This window comes from Peromyscus maniculatus, chromosome X (genome assembly GCF_049852395.1).
Source record: "Peromyscus maniculatus bairdii isolate BWxNUB_F1_BW_parent chromosome X, HU_Pman_BW_mat_3.1, whole genome shotgun sequence".
Classification (NCBI taxonomy): domain Eukaryota; kingdom Metazoa; phylum Chordata; class Mammalia; order Rodentia; family Cricetidae; genus Peromyscus; species Peromyscus maniculatus.
Genome location: NC_134875.1, coordinates 87,033,476 through 87,060,730, shown reverse-complemented (window position 1 = coordinate 87,060,730; position 27,255 = coordinate 87,033,476). Strand labels below are relative to the sequence as shown.

At 39.4% G+C, this 27,255-nt stretch overlaps 2 protein-coding genes and 1 non-coding gene across 4 annotated transcripts in view; 2 read left to right on the top strand and 1 right to left on the bottom strand.

The window, feature by feature from the left end:
* Positions 1 to 27,255, bottom strand: part of Ophn1 (oligophrenin 1) — a 353,114-nt gene that overhangs the window by 250,662 nt on the left and 75,197 nt on the right. The window lies entirely within an intron of this gene.
* LOC121825920 (U6 spliceosomal RNA) lies at positions 8,357 to 8,462 on the top strand. The gene has a single exon (XR_006068285.1). It is a non-coding gene; the product is annotated as a U6 spliceosomal RNA (small nuclear RNA).
* Positions 9,080 to 11,768, top strand: LOC121825630 (uncharacterized). Its single transcript, XM_042268749.2, has one exon. It carries the CDS (start codon positions 9,212 to 9,214, stop codon positions 11,447 to 11,449), a length of 2,238 nt encoding a protein of 745 aa, XP_042124683.1. The 5' UTR covers positions 9,080 to 9,211; the 3' UTR covers positions 11,450 to 11,768.

The following is a 27,255-nucleotide window of genomic DNA, read 5'->3' as shown; positions in this document are numbered from 1 at the left end:
ACCCTCTCAGTCCTAGCACTAGTTCTAGCCTACCCATATTTCTTCCTGTCAGCCCCCAATACCAAAAAACACATTCTATATGGGACCCACAGAGGCCACACCTCAAAGGGACTCAAAAGCACTCCCTACCAGGAAAGTCATAGCCACTATGCTTTCCTAAGATCCAGAGAGGACAACAGAAGCCAAGAAACTTCACACCCACCCAAAGAAGAACAGATATCCACACCAAGAAACACAGTCATCTCAAAACAGATGCTGAGACACCAGCACAAAAACACAATCATTAACACCCAAGACAATGTGACTCGATCAGAATCCAGCAACACTACCACAGTTGGCCCTATAAAATGCAATATAGCTAAAGCACAAGACAAGAAATTCAAAACAGCTATTGTGAATATGCTCAAGGACCTTAAAGAGGATATGAATAGATCCTTTAAGGAAATCTGTAAAAACACAAAAAAACAGTGGAATGAAATGATGAATACACTTCAAGACAACAAAATAGAAATATAAACACTAAAGAAAGCCCAAAGTGAGCTAAAACAGGGAATGAAAAGTTTAGGAAGTCAAACAAAAACCTCAGAGTTCCCCAACAGAATATAAGAGATGAAACAGAATCTCAGGCATGGAAGACAAGATAGAAGAAATGGGTACCTCAGTCCAAGAAAATGTTAAATCTAAGCAAATCCAGGCACAAAATATCCTGGAACTCTGGGACACAATGAAAAGACCAAATCTACAAATAATGGAAATAGAGGAAGGAGGAGAAACCCAGGTCAGGGTCACAGAAAATATTTTCAACAAAATAATAGAAGAAAATTTCCCTAACCTTAAGAAAGAGAGGCCTATGAAGGTACAAGAAACATACATAAGAGACTGAACCAGAAAAGAAATTCCCTATGACACATAAGAATCCTAACACTCAATGAACAGAAAAAAGAAAGACTAGTAAAAGCTGCAAAGGAAAGAAGAAAGAAGTAACAGACCCATTAGAATAACACCTGAATTCCCAATGGAGACTCTAAAAGCCAGAGGGCCTGGAGAGATGTTCTACAGACTCTAAAAGACCAATGATGCCAGCCCAGACTACTATACCCAGAAAAACTTGCAATTACAACAAATGGAGAAAGAAAAACACTCCAAAATAAAACCAAATTTCACCAGTACATATCTACAAATGCAGTTCTATATTGGTACTAGAAGTAAAACTTCAATCTGAGGAGGTTAACAACATCAAGACAAGTAATAAATAATACCAGTTGAGCAAATCAAAGGGCAGGGGAACCCCACACCATAACAACAAAATAACAGTAATAAATAAATGCTGCTCATTTATAACTCTCAACACAATAGTCTCAATGTCCCCAATTAAAAAACACAGAATGCTAGGTGGTAGTGGCACATACCTTTAATCTTAGCACTTGGCAGGCAGAGGCAGCTCTCTGAGTTTGAGGCCAGCATGGTCTACAGAGCAAAAAAATGCAAAAAATAAATAGAGAGAGAGAGAGAGAGAGAGAGAGAGAGAGAGAGAGAGAGAGAAGAAAGAAAGAGAGAGAGGGAGGGAGGGAGGGAGGACAAAAGGAAGAAAGAAAGATAGAAAGAGAGAGAGAGAGAGAAAGAAAGAAAGAAAGAAAGAAAGAAAGAAAGAAAGAAAGAAAGAAAGAAAGAAAGAAAGAAAGAAAGAAAGAAAGGAGAAAGAAAGAAAAGAGAAAAAAAGAAAAATATACACTATACTAACAGATTGGATTTGAAAACAAGATCCATCCTTCTGTTGTATTCAAGAAACACACTTTACCATCAAGGATAGACATCACCACACATTAAAAGGAAGGGAAAAGACATGCCAAGCAAATGGATCCAAGAAGTAAGCCAGAGTAGCCATTTTTAGTATCTGACAAAAACAGACTTCAAACAAAAACTAATCAGAAGAGATAGGGAAGAACACTACATACTCAACAACAACAAAAATCCACCAGGATATTGCAATTTATAACATTTATGTACTAAACACAAGAGCACCCAAATAGGTTAAAAAAAACCTTCTACATCTTAAATCATATATTGACCCTCACACACTGAGAGTGGAAGACTTCAATACCCCACTCTCACCAATACACAGGTCATCCAGACAAAAATTAACATAGAAATGCTGGCGCTAACTGATGTTATGCCAAATGGACTTTACAGATATTTACAAGGCATTTCACCCAAACACAAAAGATTATACCTTCTTCTCAGCACCTCATGGAACCTTCTTCCAATCTCATCACATACTCAGACACAAAGCAAGGCTCAACAGATACAAGAAAAGTGAAATAACTCCCTGTATCCTATCTGACCACCACAGATTAAAGCTAAATATCAATAGAAACAACAGAAAGTTTATGGGCTTGTGGAAACTGAACAATGCACTACTTAATGAAAAATGGGTCAAGATAGAAAGTAAGAAAAAACTTGAAACTTTTTAATTGAATGAAAACAAAAACACAGCATATCCAAACTTATGGGACACAATGAATGTGGTTTTAAGAGGCAAGTCTACAGCAATATGTACCTACATAAAATAACTGGAGAGATCTCACAACAGCAACTTAATGGTACACCAGAAAGCTCTAAGGAATAAATAAAAAAGCTCTAAAAAAAATAAATAACATCCAAAAGAAGTAGATGGCAAGAAATAATCAAACTCAGAGCTAAAATAAAATAGAAACAAAAATAATACAAATAATCAGTGAAACAAAGAGTTGGTTCTTTGAGAAAACCACTAAGATTGATAAACCCTTGACCAAAACAACTAAAAAACAAAGAAAGTCCAAATTAACAAAATTAGAGATGAAAGGACATATAACACAAAAGAAATCCAGAGAATCAAAAGTATATACTTTAAAAATCTGTACCCCAGCAAATTGGAAAACCCTGAGGGGAAAAAAAGATAAATTTCTGGATGTATACCACCTACCAAAGTTAAATCAGGATCAAATAATCAATTTAAACAGAACTATAACTATAACCCCTACTGAAATAGAAGCAATAGTTAAAGTCTCCCACCACTGTAGACAAATTTCTAAATGGAAATAAAAAATTTGGAGCCAGAAATTAGGGTTAAAGCCTAAGAGAAATCAGAGGAATAGGAACAGCCACAGCTAGCTTTACCTCACCAATACCTCAGCTTCCAAATGCAAGCAACTTCCTTTCTACCCATGCCTATATGCCTTGCTGTTCTGCCATCTGATTTGCTCTCTCTGTACAGCTAGATCACTTCCTCTTCCTGTCCAGCTCTGTCACTTCCTATCTCTCTATACAGACATCCAGACCTCGTTGATTAACTAGTGTTGGAATTTGAGGTGTGTGCCACCACACCTGGCTGTTTCCAGTGTGGCCTTGAACTCAGAGATCCACACAGGTCCCTGCCTGCCAAGTGATAGGATTAAAGGAGTGTGCTACTGTTGCCTGACTTTTTTGTTTACTTATAATGCCTTGGTTTTTCCTCTGATCTCCAGGCAAGCTTTATTTATTAAAGCACAAATAAAATATCACAACACACCACCAAAAAAGCACAGGACCAGATGGATTCAGCACAGAATTTTACCATACTTTTCAAGAATTAACAGCATTACTCCTCAAATTATTCCAAAAAAAGCAACAGAAGAAACATAGCCTAATTATTCTTATGAGATCATAATTATCCTGATATCAAAACCTCACAAAGTTCCAACAAAGAAAGAAAATTACAGACCAATTTCACTTATGAATATAGATGCAAAATTTCTCAATAAAATTACTTGCAAATCAAATCTAAGAACACATCAAAAAGATTCAGCATGATCAAGTAAGTTTCATCCCAGAGAAGAAGGAATAGTTCAACATGTGTAAATCAATAAGTGTAATCCATCATATAAACATACCAAAAGACAAAAACCACATGATCATCTCATAGATACAGAAAAGACCTTTGACAGAATCCAATACCTCTTCATGGCAAAGTTGTGGAGTAAGGAGAACACTTATCCTTACTTATGCAAACTTGTACAGCCACTATGGAAACCAGTGTGGTGGTTCCTCAGGAAGATGGGAATAGATCTACCTCAAGATCTAGCTATACCACTCTTGTGCATACAGCCAAAGGACTCTCTAACCCACCACAGAGACACTTGCTGAACCATGTTCAATGATGCTCTATTTATTCATAATAGGCAAAAATTGGAAATGACCTAGATGTTCCTCAACAGACGGATGGATAAAGAAAATGTGGTACATTTGCACAATGAAATACTACTCAGCTGTTTAAAACAGTCATGAAATTTGCAAGTAATAGAGCTAGAATGAATGAATGGAACTAGAAAAAAATCATCCTGAGTGAAGTAACCCAGACCCCAAATGACATATATGGTATGTACTCATTTATATGTGGATATTAGTTGTTAAGTTATCAATAAGCAGGCTACAATCAACATTAAGCACCGAGGTTTGGTACATAGTAAGGAGCTTGGCAAGGGGATGGATCTACCTAAGGAGAGGAATAGAATAGTTATAGATGGACAGTAATGGGGACTGGAACAGAAGGATCAAACAGGGAAGGGGGGAAGCAAAGTGTAAAGGAGGGAATGTGGTGAGGGACAGCTAAAACTAAGGGCCATTTGAGAGGTTGTTGGAAACCTAATACAGTAAAAGCTTCTGAAAATATATACATATATGCAAGAAATCAAAATGGGATAACAAAATAACAGGGAGACACGCTCCAACTAGACATCTCTCACCACCAAATGAAACCTCCAGTTTCAAGAATGGGTTATATCTAGCTCAATTATTGGCCAAAAGAGCTCCATGGAAATTCCCAAACAAACTAGGCTATTGCCAAAACTGTGGGCTGCTCTCCACAAACTGAAGGTAAGGCCCTACTGCTGAAGACAACACCTGCAGAACTCATTGAAAGTGGTGAAGTTGAGATGATGCCTACCTAGAGCCTTGACTCCTACTAGTATTCAGGGTACTTTAAGGTACTCTGTACACTAACAAAGGAGAAAGGTAGACAAAAACCAAGCTTCAAAGCCTACAATTTACAATGGGGACCTACTTGAAAGAGGTGCTGCTGCAATAGTGGCACAAAGCTTGTGAGAGTAACTAGCTAATATCTGATTGGACATAAGGACTACTCTTGGAAACGGAACCCATCCCTGCCACTGCTCAGATGGCTAAGACCTGAGACTAGATAGTCTAGGGGCCAAGAGAAAATTAAATACTACTATTTTGCTAAAGGAACATAGCAAAGAAATTACTCAAAAAGACATTTTCCCATACTCATACATCAGTGTCTTGCTCAGCCATCATCAAGGAAGCTTCCTCCCACAGCAGATGGGATCAAATACAGAGACCCACAATTGGACAATGTTCAGAGAGTGAGATACCTTAAAACACACATTCCTAAATAGGATGTCTTTGTTGTTGTTTTTTCTTTTTAGAGGGGACCCACCACCCAGCTCTCAAATGAATCACACACACACAGGCTTATACTTAATTATAAATACCTGACCTTAGCTTGGCTTCTTTCTTGCCAGCTTTCCTTATCTTAAATTATCCCATCTATCTTTGCCTCTGGCTTCTCCTGTTCTCTTACTTCTGTAAATCTTACTCTTTCTCTGTGGCTTGCTGGTTGTATAGCTGTGTGGCTGGCCCCTGATGTCTTCCTCCTTCTCTGACTGCTCCTTTTCAATCCCTCTTCCCAGATTTCTTCTATTTATCCTCTATGTCTGCCAGTCCCACCTATTTCTCTCTCCTGCCTTGCTGTTGGCCATTCAATTCTTTATTAGACCATTAGTTGTGTTAGGCAGGCAAAGTATTACAGCTTCACAGAGTTAAACAAATGCAACATAAGCAAAAGTAACACACTTTAAAATAATATTCCCCAACATGTCTTCATTAAATCCTTCCACTCAAGAGAACTTTGTAGAGGAGGAGACAAAAACATTGTAAGAGCCAATGGGAATGGAAGACACCAAGGAAACAAAGCCTTCTAGACATAACAGAGCAGAAACACACAGGAACTAGCAGAGACTGTGAGAGCAGGTACAGGACCTGCATGGTTCTAAGCCACACAGGCTCCCAGCTGAGAGGGGAAGTGGACATAAGCCCTCATCCCTAACCAAAGCTATCTCAAATTGACAATCACTTGCAAAGGAAATATTAATTTTCTTCTACTGGGTCTCATTGAGTATACAAACCAAACTTAAGGCTAGGTTCCATACCCAGCAGTAGCTGGCCAATGCAAAACAAACTCAGTAGAATTTTTTAAGGTTCTTTGTCTCATAAGACTGTATCTGTACAATTTTTTTTTTACATTACAGGTCTTCTGCTCCTATATTATGGTTTCATATTTTGTATTTTTATGGGATTTCTGTGTGTACAAATGAGTGTGTCCCTTCTTCTGGGTATGTTTCTTATGCTTTTTATTTGGCTCTTTTTTCTATTTGTTTGCTTATTTGGGTCAATTCTGGTTTTTTTTCTAGTTGCTTGTTTTCTAATGAGAGAGAGCCAAAAAGAGTGTGAATTTGGTTTGGTGGAGAGGTGGGGAGGATCTGGAAGGAGTTGGTGGAGGGGAAATTGTGATCAGAATATATTGTATGAAAAAATATATTTTCAATAAATAAATACAGCATATTAAGAAATTTTTTTTAAAAATCACTAGTGTCAACTTTAGCTCTTGTAGAGGACCTGGGATTGGTTCCCTGTGACCACATGACAGCTCACACCATCTGTGACTCCTATACCAGGAGATCTGATGTCCTCTTCTGGCCTCTCCGAGATACTGCTTAGATGTGGTGAATATAAACTCACATATACACATAAAGAAAATAAAATGAGTAAAAAAAAAAGACAAAATTATGACTAGAGACAGGAAATTTTATAGTACTAGACAAAATCCATCAGAAAGACATTTATAATTACAAACATAACATTGACCAATGAACATTGAAACAAAAAACAGACAGCAATTTAGGAATAGACAAATCAATGAAAACTAGATAGAGATATCAGTGTGGTGCATTTAAAAATAGACAAAACAACCAGGTAGAAAATGGAACAGGAAGAGTAAGACATTGGGAGCTGGAGAGATGTCTCAGAGGTTAAAAGCAGTGGCTGCTCTTCCAGAGTTCCTGAGTTCAATTCCCAGCAGCCACATGGCTGCTCACAACCATCTGTAATTAGAACTGGTGTCTTCTTCTGGCCTGCCTGCATACATGCAGGTAGAACATTAATACATAATAAATAAATCTTTAAAAAAAAGAAAAATAACATTAACAAACCTGCAAACATGCTAGACACAGCATACATCTATAAAGGCTTTTAAGTATTTCTACTAAGAAACGGCAGTTTTCTCAAGTTCACAAGGAAATTTCCCAGTATATATAACCCAGTAGGACAATAAATAAGCCTTGATAAGTTTATCAAGATTGAAATCCTCCAAAGTATATTTCCTGACCCTAAAAAAATATAAATAGAAAACACCAGAAAAATAACTTTAGGGAAAACTGGAATGGCCTTAAGTATGGCAAAGGCATTTTACATACAATATCAAAGAATAATTGATGAGCTGGGTGGTGGGAGTGCATGCCTTTAATCCCAGCACTTGACCAGCCTGGTCGCTAGAGTGAGTTCCAGGACAGCCAAGACTATATAAAGAAATGCTGTCTCAAAAACCAAAAAATAATAATAACTGATGAAAAAAAAACAGTTGATAAAATGGACTTCCATTAAATTTTTGTAAAGCTTCTGCTCTGTGAAAGACAATGGTCAAGAAAAAGACAAGCCAGACTAGAAGAAAATATTTTCAAAAGATATAGGTGATAAGAAAAGTCTGTTATCCAAAACATGCAGCGACGTCTTAAAAATTAACAATAAGGAAACAACTAACTGAAAAAAATATAGTAAGACACTCTATGCTCATACCTATCTAGAGAATAAAAAAGTGCAGATGAAAATATGCTCAACATCATATGCTGCTGAGGATATGGAAGATTAGAATTCTCAATGCTGGTGGGAATTCCAAATGGTACAGCCAGTTAGGAAGACAATTTGGCCCTCTTCTAAAACTAAACAATAGCTTGGCATGGTGAGCCAAACTTACAATCCCAGCTCTTGGGAGCCTGATGCAGGAAGATCCTCGATTTGAGGCCAGCTCAGGTTACACAGTGAGTTCCATCTCAGTCTGGTCTACATAGTAAGATCCTGTCTGAAAATATTAATAATAATATAGCAAGATGACCCGTTTGAAAATATTAAGATTTTAAACCACCTAAACATAACAAAACACAGTGATCACAGTCCATGATATTTCACCACATTAAAAATATGACCAGTGCTGACTTTGGTGGCACATATACTAAAGGTGAAATGATTTGGAGACCATTGGCATGGCTGTTGCACAAGGATGGCAGGCACTTTTGTGAAACAGCCATATTTTTGCAAAATCTGTGCTATGCATGAATGAATATTTTATAACTAAGTCCATTGTTTTGTATACTAATTTTTAGTTGAAAAATTTTAAAAAACAAAACTTGAAAGCAATGAAATTTCCTCAATTAGATGAGTAGGTAAATAAATAAATGTGGTACCCACAGACAAAAAAAATTGTGAGTAAAAAAAGAGGTTTTTTTTTCAGTCATTGTTCTCTTGAGTAGCACTGATTCCTCACAATTAATTGCATATATATATATATATATATATATATATATATATGAGAAAAATGAATTATAAATAAGAATCATTTTAAAAATGACAAGAGGCCGGGCGTGGTGGCGCACGCCTTTAATCCCAGCACTCGGGAGGCAGAGGCAGGCGGATCTCTGTGAGTTCGAGGCCAGCCTGGGCTACCAAGTGAGTTCCAGGAAAGGTGCAAAGCTACACAGAGAGACCCTGTCTCGAAAAACCAAAAAAAAAAAAAAAATGACAAGAAATGCAAGCCAGACTATTATAGCCCCCATGGAAAGGCTAAAACAGCTAGGATATCACCTGTGAACCGGAAGTAGCCCCTGTGGAGCGGAACACATATATCTAGTCTGTAGCCCTAGAAGAGCCACGCGGAGAGCAACCTAGCGCTGCCCGTAAGACCTTTAACAGCAACAACGGAAAGCAAATCGGTCTTCAGGTCAGACAATACCTGCCTTTCCCTAAAAGCACTCTTTTTCTAAAACTACTAAAGACTTGTTTTCAAATGCCTTCTAGAAATTCAAGAAAAATACCCCGGCTCTCCATGGCAAAGAACAGGAAGTCGACACCCTCGGTTGTAGAAATAGCTGTTCCTAGCCGTTCAGTTAAGAAAAGGGAGCGGGCGGCTGACCTTCAGACTAAGAGCCCGGAAAAACTGGGTCAAGCCAAACAGGGTCACCAGGGCATGCTAACACAGGGAGTAGCCACAGAGGAACCCAATGAGGCTTTACTGGGCCTCCAAGAGAAAGTCGAGACCGGTGGAATTCCACTAGTAAACCCGCAGGCCTCTGGCCTAGTGACGGTAGCCATGGCAACTCGCTTGGCCGTTGTCAGAGGGAACCAGTCTTTGTCTGGCCCGGTGACCACAGCCATGTCCACGCGCTTGTCCGTGGACGGAGAGAGCCAGTCTTCGCCAGATCCAACGACCACAGCCATGTCTACGAGCTTGGCTGTTGCCAGAAAAAGCCAGTCTTCATCTGTCCCGGTGGCCACAGCCATGTCCACGCGCTTATCCATGGCCAGAAAGAGCCAGTCTTCGCCAGGCCCAATGACCACAGCCATGGCTACGCGCTTCGCTGTTGCCAGAAAAAGTCAGTCCTCATCTGGCTTGGGGACCACAGCCATGTCCACGCGTTTGTCCATGACCAGAAAAGGCCAATCTTCGCCAAGCCCAATGGCCACAGCCATGTCTACGCGCTTCGGTGTTGCCAGGAAAAGTCAGTCTTCATCTGTTCCGGTGACCACAGCCATGTCCACGCTCTTGTCCATGGCCAGAAAGAGCCAGTCTTCGCCAGGCCCAGTGAGCGCAGCCATGTCTATGCGCTTGGCCGTTGCCAGAAAAAGTCACTCTTCATCTGGCCTGGGGACCACAGCCATGTCCACACTCTTCTCTGTGACCAGAAAGGGCCAATTTTCGCCAGGCCCAATGTCCACAGCCATGGCCATTGACAGAAGGAGTCCCACAACTATAACCACGCGATTGGCCAGTCACAGAAAAAATAAATTTCCATCCGACCCGGTGACCAGAGCTACAGCCACATGCTTGGCATTTGCCAATAATGGCCCTGTGACCACAGCCATGGCAACAGGCTTAGCTGTTACCAAAAAGAGTCAACTGATGTCTGATCTGATAACTGCCCCCACTGCCACACACTTGGTAGCTGCCAAAAACAGCTATTCTCTGTCTGACAAAGAGATGGCAGCCATACCCATGCAGTTAGCTGTTACCAGCAAAAGTCAATCTTCATCTTGCCCCATGACCACAGACCTGGCCACACCATTAACTATTGCTACTACAGGGCAATCTCCATCCCTAGATACAAGTAACATGAAACAACCAGTTACAGAAATAACTAACAAGAAGACACCTGTTCCAGATGAGATGGCCAAAAACAAGCAACTTACTAGCAAGAAAAGACCTGAAAGGCAGGTGCGTTTCAGCGTAAGGGTGACAGAGAGTGCCTTCAGATTCAGAGATATCGTAGTGAGGAAGCAAGATGGCTTCACCCACATCTTTTTATCCACAAAGTCATCAGAAAATAACTCACTAAATTTAGAAGTGATGAATGAAGTTCAGAATGCTCTGAACAAGGCTGCTAATGACGACAGCAAGTTGGTACTTCTCAGTGCAATTGGCAGTGTCTTCTGTTTTGGCCTGGACTTTTCTTATTTTATACAGCGTCTCACAGGGGACAAGAAAAGAGAAAGCACTAGAATGGCAGGATCGATAAAAAATTTTGTGAATACTTTCATTCGTTTTAAGAAGCCTATTATTGCAGCAGTCAATGGCCCAGCCATTGGACTGGGAGCATCTATATTGCCTCTTTGTGATGTGGTTTGGGCTAATGAAAAGGCTTGGTTTCAAACACCCTATACCACCTTTGGACAGAGTCCAGATGGTTGCTCCAGCTTTACGTTTCCCAAGATTATGGGAGAAGCCTCTGCGAATGAAATGTTACTCAGTGGGCGGAAGCTAACAGCACAGGAAGCTTGTAAGAAGGGCCTGGTCTCCCAGGTATTTTGGCCACAGACCTTCACCCAAGAAGTCATGATTCGAATCAAGGAGCTGGCCTCATGCAATGCAGTTGTCCTGGAAGAGACAAAAGCCCTCCTGCGCTTCAACACCAAGACAGAATTAGAGCAGGCCAATGAGAGGGAGTGCACAGTGCTGAAGAATATTTGGGGCTCTGTGGAGGGGGTAGATGCCATGTTAAAATACTTGCAGAAGAAAATCGAGTTCTGATAAGTTGCACTGACACCGATGCCCCTGGAACTGCTTTAAGTAGAACATTAGGATACCACTAGTTCCCAGTTATGAAAACTTTAAAGCCTGAAACAATGTCACCTGTAGCTCATGCCTAGAAGTAGGACTGGAACACCAAAGCTATCACCAAAGACTTTTAAAGAACTGTGACTTTAAAATCACTAACTGCAAAGTACCTTTAATCCAATGTCCTTATCTCATATTCATATACAAGCAAGTATGAAAAGGTAATGGTGAGCACTTCTTTGGCCAGCACTATATTAAAAATGACTATTTCATTCTTTTCAGGTAACAAAAAGGTCTGAAATAATTTTTGTTTTCTTCATTTCTTTTCCTTCTGGTGTGATATTTGCTTTCTTTACTTTTTTTACAAAGAATCTAAAGGGATATTAGCCAGAATCACATCCCTTTCTAAATAGAGATCTGAGACATTTCCTTTCTCTCCAGGAAGAGAGGTAAAAATACCCTAAGAATGGGAAATTCTGAAACAATAAAAAAGGGGGAAAAAGTTTTTAGGAAAAATATTTCGGTGAAAGATCTCAGCATGCACTTAGGGTTCACGTTGAAACAGCAGCTGTTTCTTCCTTTGTTAAGTATGTCCAGCTTTTACCCAGTTAACATGAAGAGACCTCTTTCTCTTAAAGAAAGCTTCTACTGTAGCATCAGTGCACAACTGAGTAACATAAGTAAGAATGACAAAGCTAGTCTCAGAATGTTTGAAATCTGTAAGTTAGTCCCAGTGAGTTTTACAGATGTCTCACACTTTCAGAAATTAACTGCTTCTTGTTGCTTGTTGGGAAGTATTCCTTTATGCAAAGTTTTGGTTTGCTATTTGTAAATATGATTGGTGTGTTGCATCAGAAAAACTTTAAGTTTATAGAGTATAATTTTAGGTTCACTTAAGATATATTTTATTTAATAAAGTAGAAAGTCTGTTTTCATACTATTAATTACAGTGAAAATATTACTTTATATACAGTTTTGGCTTGCTATATGCAGATAAGATTGGTGTATTGCACCAAAAAAATTTTTACATTTATAAACTATAATTTGTTTCACTTAGACTTGTATGTAAATTTATTAAATCTTATTTAAATATTTAATTTAAAATATTTAAATTTTATTTAATAACATAAAATTATTTTTGCATACTGTTAATTATAGAACTTTTAAAAATTACTTTGTATTTGATACTTAATGTGCTCTGTATTAGCTGTAATATATCTATCATATACTAAATACTATACTATGGCTAAGAATTCACAGCGGAAATATACATGTTCATTCCTTTCCAAAGTAGGGACTGATTCCTAACTACAGAAAAATACTGTTAGATTACTGACATTGCAATAATATTGAATGTATGAAAAAAGAAAGAAAACCCAGGCCTCATTTTGTAATGATCCTGAGGTTTATACTTAGAACTCCCTGATCAGTCAGAGAGCTATAAAATATGGAAATCTGACATTACTTTGGATTGACTGGTACCACAATTTTTTAGATTTTTTTATTACTTTATGGATGGTTTGGCAGAATATTATATATGTCTATGCAACACATGCATAGCTACCACCTGAGGTCAGAAAAGGGCATTAGCTACCCTGGGGCTGAAGTTGCAGATGGCTGTGAGCTACCATGTGGGTGCTGGGAATCAAACCTGAGTCCTTTGCAAGGGCAAAAACTACTTTCAACCACTGAGCCATCTCTCCAGCCCCAAAGTACCACCTTTTTATTACTGCAACCTACCACCATTCTGTAGTTTAAAGTATGTAAAGCTAGTTAACCTATAAAGTTTTATAGAATATTCAGCTGTTAAAACTGGTTACAAGTAATATCTTCTCCTTGCTTGTTTTGAGTCAAGGTCTCATGTACCCTAGGATGACCTCCAACTCATCATGAGCCAAGACTGGCCTTCAACTCCTCATCTTCCGGTACCTACCTCTCCAGTGCTAGGATTATAGGCATGGGTCACCATACCCAGTTTTGAATCGACACATGATAAAGTGTTTATACACCACTGTACCAATGTTAATTTCCGGCCTATAATATACTTAAAATGGCCTTGAGATTCCTCCTATAATTGGCTCCAAGAAGCATTGTTTATGTAAATTATATATATTAATATTGAATCAATTTAGGGTATCTATTAATTCATTTCAAATTATAGCAGTAAGACAATTATATATATATATATCAGCATTAATATTTTATGAGAACAAATTTATGTTATAAAACAAGAAATACATTAAGAACTGGAATTACTTTATAAGGTTGCAAATATGTTTAACATCTGGTGTAACATAAAATACCTAGACTGTCATATCTGCTTGTGCATGCAATCTGTTTAGATATGTACTTTTTGTTGTTGATGGGTTTGGGGTTTTGTTTTGGTTTGGTTTGGTTTGGTTTGGTTTGGTTTTTTTGGTTGAGGAAATGTGAAGTCTTGTCCTCACATAAACATGTAATTGTAAAAGAGAAAGGGGAAAACCTTTCAGATAATTGTAGCAATCTTTTTTGCTGCCACACTTTATTTTGTTGTTGTTATGTTTTTTAACTCTTCTCTCATATATTACACCCCAACTGCAGTTTCCCCTCTCTCCTCTCCCTTCCCCAGTCTCTTCTCCCCCCACCCCCAGCCTAACCTCTCCTCTCCCCTAGATCCACCCCACCACCACGTCCCCTCAGCCAAGAGCAGGCCTCCAAGGGATATCAACCAAACCCAGCATAACTAACTACAATAAGACCAGGCAATAGAAGGAATAGAGTCCCACAAGCAGACAAAAGAGTCAGACACTGCTCCAGCTCCCACTATTAGGAATCCCACAAGTATGCAGAGGACCTAGGTCAGAGTCCTACAGGCTCATTGATCTCTGCAAGCCATGAGTCCCAGTCAGTTGATTCTGAGGGCCTTGTCCTCATTGTGTCCCTGACCCCTCTGTTTCCTCCAATCCTTTCTCCCCCTCCTTTGCAAGACTCCCTGAGAGCTCTGCCTAATGTTTGGCTGTGGGACTCTGCATCTTCTCCCATCAGCTTCTAGATGAAGTCTCTCTGGCCTCTGATGAGGACTATGCTAGGCTTCAGTCCCAGAACACTCTGCAGGCAGGACAAACAGTAGGTCGAAGGTTTTGTGGCTGGGTTGGTGTCCCAATCCCTCCACTTGGGGCCTTGCCTGGTTACAGAAAATGCCTGGTTCAGGTTCCGTGTCTGCCATTACTATGAGTCTTTGCTAAGGTGACTCTTGTAGATTCCATGGAGTTTCCATTGTACTAGGTTTCTACTTCCCCCTCTTGATGCCCCCCAATTCCAGTCATTTCTCCCAGTATTTTCTTCCTCCCCGCTACCTGGTCCCTACTGTTCCTATCCCCACCTGCCCCCAGACCACTGGTGAAATCTATTCTATTTCCCCTTCCCAAGGCATGCCCCCTTAAGTTCTCCTTGTTACTTGGCCTCTCTTGGTCTGTGGATTGTAACATAATTATCTTTTACTTGACAGCTAATATTCATTTACCATATTTGTCTTTCTGGGTCTGTGTTACTTCATTCAGGATGATTTTTTTTTTAGTTCCATTCACTTGCCTGCAAATTTCATAATGTCATTGATTTTAACAGCTGAGTAATACTCCACTGTGTAAATGTACCACATTTTCTTTATCCATTCTTCATTATTCAACATCTAGGTTGTTTCCAGTTTCTAGCTATTATAAAATAAAGCTGCAATGAACACAGTTGAGCAAGTGTCCTTGTAGTATGTTGGAGCATCCTTTAGGTATATGCCCAGGAGTGGTATATCTGGGTCTCAAGGTAGATAAAAATCCCAATTTTCTGAAAAACCACCATATTGACTTCCAAAGTGGCTGTACAAGTTTGCATTCCCACCAGCAATGGAGGAGTGTTCCCCTTGTCCCACATCCTCTTCAGCATGAGCTGTCACTTGTGTTTTTGACCTTAGTCATTCTGACAGGTGTAGGATGGAATCGCAGAGTTGCTCTGATTTTCATTTCCCCGATGACTAAGGATGTTGACCATCTCCTTAAGTGTTTCTGGGCCATTTGAGATTCCTCATTGAGAATTCTCTCTTTAGATCTGTATCCTATTTTTAAATGGATTATTTGGTTTGTTGATGTCTATCTTTTTGAGTTCTTTATATATTTTGAATATTAGCCCTCTGTCAGATATGTAGTTGGTGAAAATCTTTTCCCATTCTGGCTGCTACACTTTATTGTTTCAACAAAACACCTAGGTGGAGGGATATGTAAGGAAAAAGGTTTATAATGTAATGGCAGAGGTCAGCTCACCATCTGGGGAGCTGAAAGTCTAAAATTAGGATGCCTCCTCACCTGTTCAGCCTCTAGTAAGGACATTCTGGCAACATCACAACATAGAAGATGCTAACATGGTAGGCGTATATGCAAGAGGAACAGAGCTGTTACATGGCAAGACGGGAAGCCAGATAGTTTCAGCGTTGCACTCTCATGAAAAGTAACTAAAGGTCCTACAAGAATTACATTAACACCTGCTGAAGGCAATGCTACTAGTACCTAATTGTCTTCTCTTCAGACCATCTCTTAAACATTCCACAACCTCTGAACATAGCCAGAATACTAACCAACCTTCCAGCACATGGACTTCTGAGAGACACATTCAAATTGTATGCAAAGTGCAGAGCCAACCAAAATCTTACAAAGAGTAGTTTCTCGAAGATTAGTGGCAAAGTGGAAATCAGAAACTGTATCAGTGACCTTTTCATATCTCTAGTCACAAACTGATCTGTCTTGGATTTTGAATGGATCTCAACCCATGTATGACTGACTCTTTTACATATGTGTAATTTTATAGCATCATGCAGTAGTTACTTGGGAAACACTAGTTCACTAGGATATGCAAGTCTCATAAATTTTAATACACTTCATTATTCAACATATAAAATCCAAAGCCTCTAAATACTGAAAGGCTGTGAAGCTCACAATGGTGAATACATGTTTTCCATAATTTCAATATTTGCTTGAAATTTTTATGTGGGAGAGTGTTGAGAATCAGATGTACAGCCTTATGAAGAATATGAAATTCATTATTGACAACAAATGCTGTGGGGGACTTATTTCAATAAAGAAAAAGAGAGTATGTCTGCCTTCAGCACTTAACACCAATCAAATGACCATATAAGTGAGTCCCAACATTTTATTCAAAAACTATAGTATATTCTCTTATATGTTTGGTTGTAGTGGGTAGACATTCCAGCTTGGATCTGGAAGTTCCAACCCCCATTGAGACTCTGGCAACTGTCACGCCTACGAGGCGGGGCCAGGGAAGGCGCCTGGAGACCCAGACCTGGATGGACCAGCGCGGATATTGGTGAAATTATTAAGGCCACTCCACGTAGTTAAAAGAGAGGTTTATTTTGTGAAGTAACTTACAAGTGAAGGGATAGTTTACAGGGTCTGGGAAAGGCGTGCACAGTCCGGTGGTGTTCTCTGGAGAACTCTGCTCTGTCTACCTCCAGCGTCCAGGGTCCAGGAACCAAGGCAGCACGCTAGCCCATGCAGGTCTCGGTCTCCAGGTACCTCCCCTGGCCCCGCCTCGTAGGCGTGGCAGTTGCCCGAGTCTCAATGGGGGTTGGAACTTCCAGATCCAAGCTGGAATGGCTACCCACTACATTTGGTTGTGAGCCTAGCTTTTAACGACTGAGCCATCTCTCCAATGACAGCCAGAACCCCTTATCTCCAGCACCTAAAAGACATCTTGCACAGGACAGGGGTTGAATGATTCGATGAACGAATGAATGAATGAATGAATGAACTCACCAAAAGCAGTTTGTGTGTCAGATACTGCTGTGAGTACTAGAAAGGCAGAGAGTATAAAAGAGTCAGCTTCTGCCTACTGAGAGTTAGCATATAGAAAATACATGTGAGCAACTTGCAAGTCAGTGCTATGCACAAGAGGCCAAGGGTTAGGGAAGAACTTCAGGAAAAGCCTCACTGAATAGGAGGTTTTGAGCTGTGTAAGAATGCAGAAAGTGGGCTGAGCATTAGAATGCCTACAGTCATTATTCAATGTTCCTGATTAGAGATGATATGATGTGACCAGCTGGGTCATGCTCTTGTCTTGACTCCTCTACTGTGATGAATTGTACCCTGGAACTATGAGCTAAAAAACAAAACAAAACAAAACAAAAAAACAAAACACTCTATCCCTTAAGTTGCTTTTCTCAGAGTATTTTATCATAGCAATGAGAAAAGAAACTTAAACACGCTCTAAACACATTTTAAAACATAAGCCATTTGCTCCCAATTTACTAAACTAGAATACTAAATGTTGGGAAAGGCAACGAGGCCTCAAATTTTAGCTCTATAGCTGTATGCCACCAGGAATTTCTAAAGATATCGAAAACAAATATTGTTGCTTACTCAGAGAGGGAAACTGATTTCAACTCAAGATGCAAATGATCATGTTTTACTCTAAAATAAGTCGCAATGGTTTACCCTAAATTAAGTATATTCTCAATGTTAGCCAGAACCACTTATACCCAGCACAGAAACCACCTTGTGACTTCTACAAGGGATCTATTTTGCCCTATAAGTGCATAAGGAGAATTCATACAGCATATTTAATCTAGAGTTGAAAATAAAAGAGTATTCAAAGGGGAAAAAAGAAAGAAAGAAATGAAAGGCTGGAGGGATGGCTCAACAGTTCAGAGCATTTGCTGCACTTGCACAGGACTGGGCTCGGTTTCCGGCACTGACATAGTGGTGTACGACCATCCCTAAACTCCAGTTCCAAAGGATCCAATGCCCTCTCTTCTGACCTCCGTAGGCACCAGGCATGCATATGGTATACAAATATACATGTGGAGAAAACACTCAATTTAAAAAATATCCAAAAAAATCTTTAATAAAATTAGAAATGGTAGAACCAAAGTTCCAGGTAGTTTTGAGTCATAGTGAAGACAAATACTAGAGAAGCAAGAACAAGATATTATGCACTATATGGGTATCTATATTAACCTGCATGGTGCACAGCAGCTCCACTTACACTAAGATTTTGGTGCCTTTGTGGTTGGTTTTGTTTTTGAAATATACTCTTAGTATGCATCACTGGCTATCCTCGAACTTGTGGAAATCATCTTCCTCAGCCTCCTGAGTGCTGCAGCTACTGCATGTGAAACCATAGCTTTCTTATGTGGGTTTGGCTTGGTTTTGATTTTTTTTTGAAACAGGGTCTCATGTAGGCCAGCCTAGCCTTGAACTCCTGATCCAACTGTCTTAACCTCAAGTGCTGAAACTGGTTGTAGGCATTCATACTACTCCTGGCTTATACTCAATAATTAATTGGGATGAAATTAAAATTGAGAGCTACAATTGTAGAATCTAAGGTAGTTGGCATGAGTCTTGGTCCTGCCTTAACTGAATGTACCAGGCTTTGCTGACTCCCCATGGGAGGCCTTACCCTTTTTTTGGAGGAGAGGATTCGGGGAAGGCGATGCTGAGGGGGAGCAGGAGGAGGGATGAGAGGGGTATCTGTGGTTGGTATGTAAAATGAATTTTAAAAAATTTAAGAAAGAAAATACCTGAAATTGCTGGAATTGGCCATATTGACTGCTTTTATTTGTGAAAAAAGAGTGCTATTCTCACAAATGTACTGTCTTTATATTTAATAATTAGTTTACATGCATCCTCATGTTGCCACCTGGTAGGACTCTATGCTTTTCCAAGATAGAATGAGATAGTGAAAATGTGACCAAGATTGAATATCTAGTCTTGGTTCTGGATCAGATACTATTATTTGCCCTTAGCTTCTGCAATAATATATATGGCAAATAAATAACTTGATGGGTGTGGTGGCATGTGCCTATGTCTTTAATCCCAGCACTGAGGAGGCAGAGACAGGTAGATCTCTGAGAGTTCAAGACAAGCCTGGTCCACATATTGAGTTCCAGGACAGCCAGAGTTATGTAGATAAATGATGTCTCAAAAAAAAAGTAACATAACTACAGTTGGTTTTATTTATAAATTGTACTGTTACTAACTGGCTTAATATGAAGAACTAATAAAAATATGTGCAATTGTGTATAAAGTGGAACTACTGAAAATAGTGACTTGAATTTTGAAAGACTAGAAGAGTCTTTTTAGAATATGATGAAACTGATGGTGTTTGGGGCTGGAGAGATGGTTCAGTGGTTAAGAGGCCCCAAGTCATTTCCTAGCACCTATGGCAGGCAGCTCACAACTGTATATAACTCCAGATTCTGCAAGATCTGAAGCCTCAAGCCTCCAAGGACATCTGTACACATATGTGCATACCCACACAGAGACATGTACTTAAAAATAATAAAAATAAAGCTTTAAAAACTTACGGAGGTTTTCCTAGAAAAATGCACATGTCTTCCAAACAGTATGGCATTTTTGTATATATACTTAATAGTATTTTGATCATATTTACCCCTATTATCACATCTGACCCATCCAATGCCTGTTTAATCTCTCTCTCTACAAATATGCTCCCTCTTCTACTTTAATCTCTTTCCCGTATGTGTGACCCAATGACTTTCATTTGAGTCATTTATAGGAACATGGTCATTTTCACAGTAGCTACACCACTGAAGACAATGGCGTTCCATTCCTCATAAACTGTTATTATTTAGAACTCCTCAGAAAGTGTGGGGCCTCATGATCCCCTCCCCATTCCAGAACAGGGTATTAATGGGTCCAATTCTTACACAAGTAATCACAGCTGCTGTGCGGTCAAGAGTGCAACAGACGCTGGGCGGTGATGGCACACACCTTTAATCCCAGCACTCAGAAGGCAGAGGCAGGTGGATCTCTGCGTGTTCGAGGCCAGCCTGGGCTACAGAGTGAGTTCCAGTAAAGGGGCAAAGCTACACAGAGAAACCCTGTCTCAAAAAAAAAAAAAAACAGTGCAACAGACATTATTCCTGGAAGCTGCTCCATACCACTCCCTGCTTCATCCTCCAGCTCTTAGATTCTCCATCCCTTCTTGCACAATGTTGAGCATTGAAGGTGTGATATAACTGCCATATTTATGATGTGACACTCAGGTGGCATTTGTTCTCAGTATTTAATGAGTTATGAGTCTCTGCACTCACTGCTGACTACTCCCTAAAGAGGCTTTCCTGAACAATCTTGCCAGCAGCACTATTCTATGGTCATGAACACAGCTTTTAGAGGGCAATTTGAGAAGCACGTTGAATTACCTAAATGATGGACACACTTGGTAAAACAAAAGCAGTAGCTTCCCCAGTAAGAATTATGATACCCTCAACCATGGGCTTGGTTCAAGTTTGCAGCACCGGACATGAATTCCTTTGTGTGGAGTGGGCAACAAATCCAATCACAAAGTGGTTGGTTACTGCATAACAGACTTGCCACTAGTACAGCAGTGGATCATGTAGTTTGGCTGGTCAGAATTATTGCAAACAGGGTCAACAGCTGAGTAAGACCATTGAGGACAATTTTCCCACTTCTACTGAACATAGTTTTGGAAGTTGTAGCCAAAGAAATTTAGCAAGTAAAAGAAATAAAATGTATTCTTAATACAAAGGAAGAAGGAAAGTTCTTTTGTCCACAAAAGGCACGAATTTATATATGGAAAGTCCCAAAGGTTAATAAAAGTATTTGAGTTAATAAATTTAGCAAGGTCACTAGACAGAAAATCAAAGCATGAAAACTAATTGTATTCTATATACTTAATAGTGCACAATTTGAAAAAGAAGTTGAGAAATTTAGTATAGTCTTAACATATAAAATATTTTTGAATAAAGTTAAATAAGTAGGCAAAAGATTTGTACACATACAATACAAAATACTAATGACAAGATTAAAGATATGAATAAATGCAAAGGCATCAATGATTACGGATTACAAAACTTAATAACATTAAGATAAGAGTATTACTGAAAGCAATTTATAGATTCAGTGCAAACCATGTGAAAATCCCAAAGTACATTTTACAGAAATAAGAAAAATTCATCCTAAAATTCAAATGTAATCTCAAAGAACTTCAAATAAACAAAATCTTTAAAATTTCACTTTTATTTAAGTATTGGGGGGCATACACACGCTACAGAGGATGTTTTTGGCAGTCAGAGGACAACTTTCAGTGTAGGGAGCCGCCATTCAAAGATGGCACTGGCTTCCTGGTAGCCTAGCTGTAAACAATATTTGGCTATGATGCACAAGTATGGTAATTGGCCTTATGTCCTCAGCCTATCCCGTGGCTCCCCGTGCTAGCATTCTGGCGGGACCCAATCACAGTACGGCACGTTTGCCTGAGTCCCTTTATAAGCAGCTGCAGTTTAGTCCTCGGGGCCCCTCACCTCCCGCTGCTCTCCCTTAACCAAGAGGTGCTCCAATAAAGTGTGATCTGAGAAGAATCCTCGCATGGTGGTCGTTCTTCCTCGCTGGCCGAGGAGCGCGCCGCATTTCAGAAGTCGGTTCTCTCCTGCATTGTGGTCCCAGAAATGGGAACTCAGGTTGTCAGACTTGGTACCAAATGTCTTTTCCTGCTGAGCCATCCTGATAGCCCCAAAATAATCTTGATAAGAAATAAAATTGTAAATCTCACACTGACTGATTTCAAAACTTACATCAAATGAATTATAACTGAACCAATATAGAACTTGGATTAAACACACTCATTTAGTTCTGTTTGCCAGAACTCAATGGCCAAAAAAGAAAAGCCTAGAATTTATGGTCAACTGAATTTCAACAAGTGTGCCAAGAATTTTTGTAGCCTGGCCTGGAGTTTGGTATGTAGAGTAGGAGGGCCTTAAAGTCATGGTGATCCATATGCCTTTACTGCTTGAGTACTGGGATTAAATGCATGTACAACACCTGGCAAAGATTACTTAGTATAGAAACAAGTTATAAACAGAATATAATGAGTAAACCATGATAAATACATTCCAAATTATGAAGTTGAACTCTTTTGTGCAAAATTCATACAAATTAACTGAAAAAGAATCAAACCTCTAAAACAAGAGCTAAAACTAAAAAATGCTTAAACTGTAGAGGAAATCATCATGACAAAGGAATTGACAGTTATTTCATAGATATAGCAACAAAAGCATAGGCAACATAGGAAAACTGGATTTGTCAAATTAAAAATGCATGCACAAAATGGCACACCAAGATGGTGAAAAGATAACTCCCAGCTGGAGTATGAAGACAATTATATTTATTGTGTAATTCTCTACACCTTTATCCTTTTAATAAAATAATTATTGATAAATACTCACATAGCTCACAATTTTCTCATTTACATGATTTAATTGTTTAAGTACATATTCATAGCAGCATTTTATCATTTTTAGCATTTTTATCATTACACTGGATAAATGTGTTGTAATCATGACAGTGCTCATGATAACAATAAGCAAGTGGCTCTTCTCTGTAGCTCCTGTGGCCCTTCCAAGGCAGAGACACTTTTTTTCAAGTTTCCAACAAATTTGTGGCAGCTAAACATTCTGCCAGAGAATTAAAAAAGGAGGAAATTCCAAAGAAAGTGTAAAACTATGGCATTCAAACAGTTCCTGGTGTGCCAGAGCTTCTTGCTTACTGTGACTTTTGGAGCTTGCACTGGATTCCAAGTTGAGCATCATGACCTCTGAGAGAACTCCACTTGTATGATATTTTCTTAGTTAATGTCAAAAGTCAGAATCTGGCCACAGCCCAGAGAAAAATTACATTACTTGGTCATTTAGTCTGCCCACCAGACTGCAGAATTTTCTGGGCCCAGTGTATACTTCTTAACATCTGAAAAGCTTATTTTTTTTCCCCAATTTTCTGAGTACTGGGCCTGTCTGTGATCCCTAAAGGAATATTCTAGTTCTCTTTGGTAGTGCCTCCACAACAAAACTCAGCTTTTAAGTAAACAAATAGGGGGACTTGTGGGCCCACAAAATACAGAAGAAAAAAGCTATAATATCCCTATTACTGCTCTTATCTCTGTGTTGTCATTGTGGAAATTAAAAATGAAATAAAAAATAACTTGAATCCTTCAAATCCTGAGAGCAGAGGTTGCTCCTATGCCTTAAGGAAAAGAAGCTAACAGACTCTGCCACCCACACAAGGTCTGTTTGCCTACAGCAGTAAACCTCCCATGGGAACAACTTTATTTCTTTAATCACAGGAAAACCCTTTTCAGACACTACTCCATGAAATGTGGTATATTTACACAATAGGATATTATTGGATTTAGAAAAATTAGATTAATGGATAAATGCATAAAAATATACTTGACAGTGAAAGTATAAAATCCAATGTGACATAAGCCAGGCGGTGGTGGCACACGCCTTTAATCCCAGCACTCAGGAGGCAGAGGCAGGCAGATCTCTGTGAGTTCAAGACCAGCCTGGTCTACAGAATGAGTTCCAGAGAAACTCTGTCTGGAAAAAAATCCAATGTGACACTCGTCAGCTTCTGTTCTGAATGACTACTCTAATTGTATAGAAGTTCATTAAGTTATATAGTCTTTATTTCCAATGTCTTTTATAATGAAGTCTAAAATAAATAAATTCAAATTGAAATTATGAAATTTGCAGGTGAATAAATGGAGTTAGAAACAATCATTCTGAATAAGGTAACTCACACTCAAAAAAGACAAATGCCACATGTTTTCTCTCATCTGTGGATGTTAGCCTTGAATCTTAAGATATATATGTTTCAGTTGGGATGCCCATAAACATTAGAAAACTGTTCAAGTCTTAGTCAGTGTTCTATTGCTGTGAAAATACAACATGGCCACATCAACTTTTATAAAAGAAGCGCTTATTTAGAACTTTCTTACAGTTTCAGAGGTTTAGTCCATTATCATCATTGCAGGGAGCATGGTGGCATGCGGGCAGACTTGGTACTGGAGAAATAGCTGAGAGTTCTACATCCAAATGCACACACAGTAAATCTGTTAGGCCTGGCTTGAGCTTTTAGAACCTCAAAGCCCACCCCCAGTAACACATTTCCTCCTATAAGGTCACACCTCTTAATCCTTCTCAAGTAGTGCCAACTCTCTAATGACTAAGCTCAAATATATAAGCCTGTGGGGACCATTCTTATTTAAACCACCACATTCTACTCCCTGGCCTCCATAGGCTTATAGCCATATCATAAAGTAAAATGCATTCATTCAGTCCAATTTCAAAAGTTCCCATAGTACAATCTCAACACTGTTTAAAAGTTCAAAGTCTATGAGACTCATGACATTTTCTTAATCATAACCCCCCCATAAAATCAAAATCAAAAAGTAGTTCACATACTTCCAACACACAATGGAACAGAATACACATTATTATTCCAAAGGAAGCAAAATGAAGAAATAATGGGCGAAACTAGCAGGGCAAACTCCAAATTCTGCATGTGTGATATCAAAGTACTCTTCAGATCTCCAACTCCTTTTAGCTTTGTTTATTATAACACAGTTCTCTCTTTTGGACTGTTTCCACACCAGGTCTGCAGCTCTTTTTGGCAAGTATCCCACAATACTAGCATCTCCAACATATTGGGTCTCCAACATAATCCACGCTTCACCTTCACAGCTTCATGCAGTAGCCCCACTGGACATCCGTACAGGGACACCCCTGACATATGCCTGACCTCAGAGGCTTTCCTTAGTCAAGGAGGTAGATTCCACAACCCCTTTCTGCTGTGAGATGTCTTTCTGTATGCTGTAAATATGTGTTGCTCTGATTGGTTCGTAAATAAAGCTATATTGGCCTATGGCAAGGCAGCTTAGAGGCAGGCAGGAAATTCATGCAGATAGACAGGAAGAGGAAAAGCAGAAGCAGAGGAGATGCCATCCCACCGTCCAGAGAGCAGCATGTAACTGCACATAGGTAAAGCCACGAAACACATGGAGACATATAAATTAATAGAAATGGGTTAAGTTATAAGAGCTAGCTAGCAAGAAGCCTGAGCCATTAGACCATACAATTTGTATTATAAGCCTCTGTGTGTTTAATTGGGTCCAAGCAGCTGCAGGACTGGGTAGGACAGGAAAACTTCTGACTACACCTTTCTTATATGCTTAACTCTAAAACCAGAACCACATGGTCGACATTCTGCTGAATGATGAGGCTAGAACTTATACCCTCCTTCAATTACATCTTCATCAACTTTCTGTTGCTGATTGTTTCCTTCACTGCTTAAGCTTTTCTTTAATTTCTTTTCACAAGTTGGATGTTTAGCTGGGTGGGATCTTATCCTGAGATTGCTATTCCCTTTATTCAATTTAGCATCAGGCTTTTCTTCAAACTTTTTAAGTCCTTGAGCACTGCATTTAGCTCTGTTATACTTCCTGGTGCTCCTTTTCTCCTCAAACTGTACATTTTGAATTTTTCCTTACTCAGTTGCTCCTTTTCATTATAGATCTGCATAAAAGTGGCCACTAATAACCAAGCAACACAGTCAATACTAGGCTGTCCTGAAATCTCTACTGCCAATGTCATTAATGTAAAACTCTTCAATTTAGCCTCAGACAAAATTTTTAGGACAAGGGAAGAAAGTAACCACATTCTTTGCCAAAATATTATAAGAATAGTCTCCAGGCCACTTAGCAATATTCTTCCCCTCTGAAATTTTTTGAGCTGGGACCCTACAGTTCAAATCACCCTCAGCAGTGTCTTCCATGCTCCTATTAGGATAGCTTATTAAGCCCCACTTATAGCATTCAACCACTTTCCTAATCCAAAGTCCACATTCTACCAATAAGCAGAATAGTACGGCCTCTCACAGCAATACTGTGTTCACTGATACCAACTTTTATCTTAGTGGTTCTACTGCTTTGAAGAGACACTATGACCAAAGCAATTATTATGAAAGAAAGTATTTAATTGTGGCTTGCTTACAGTTTCAGAGGTTTAGTCTATTATCATCATGGCAGAGAGCATGATGGCACAGGTGGTAGAGAAATAGCTGAGAGTTTTACATCCAGATCCACAGGCAGCAGGAAGAGAGATCCCATAGGCCTGGCTTGGGCTTTAGGAATCTCAAAGCCCACCCTCTAGTAACATACTTTCTCTAACAAGCCCATACCTCTTAATGCTTCTCAAATAATACCAATCCCTAAATGGCTAAGCATTCATATATATTCAAATGAGCCTTTGAGAACCATTCTTTCACACACACACACACACACACACACACACACACACACACACACACACACACACACGGGCATTTCTGTATAGCCCTGGGTGTCCTGGAACTCATTCTGTAGTCCAGGCTGGCTGCAGAGATCTGTCTGTCTCTGCCTCCTGAGTCCTGGAATTAAAAGTGTGTGCAATCACTACCCAGTTGAGGACTATTCTTATTCAAAACCACAACAAGGGTCATGGGGAGAGGCTTTCAAGGGAATGACCCAAAGACCCCCAAATATTACAGACCATTGCCATTGCTCTTGTATGCCCTCTAGAACTTGATAGCAGGACCATACTGCTGAAGATATCACATACTTGCATCCTGGAACATGGAAAAATCAAGCTAGTACAGACCTAGAGGCTTCATCCCTACTGGCTAGCTGTCATAGTGCCAGAAGATGTAAGCATACTACCAGAGGAGAAAAGTAATCATCAGTTATATCCATTTGTGAATCTTGTGTGCCACAATAATGACTAGCCTGGCAATCCATGCCCACTCATGTAACAGTGCCATAAAAATCATGGGAGAAACTGACAATTTTCTGATCAGATATAAGTCCCACTCAGCAAGATGAAACACATACCTGGGCACCATTGTTGGGCCAAGAACAAACCTATTACTAGACAGGTTATAAGCTTT

Coding starts and splice junctions, on each gene's coding strand:
- LOC121825630 (XM_042268749.2), top strand. CDS start 9,212: ATGCCTTCTAGAAATTCAAGAAAAATACCCCGGCTCTCCATGGCAAAG.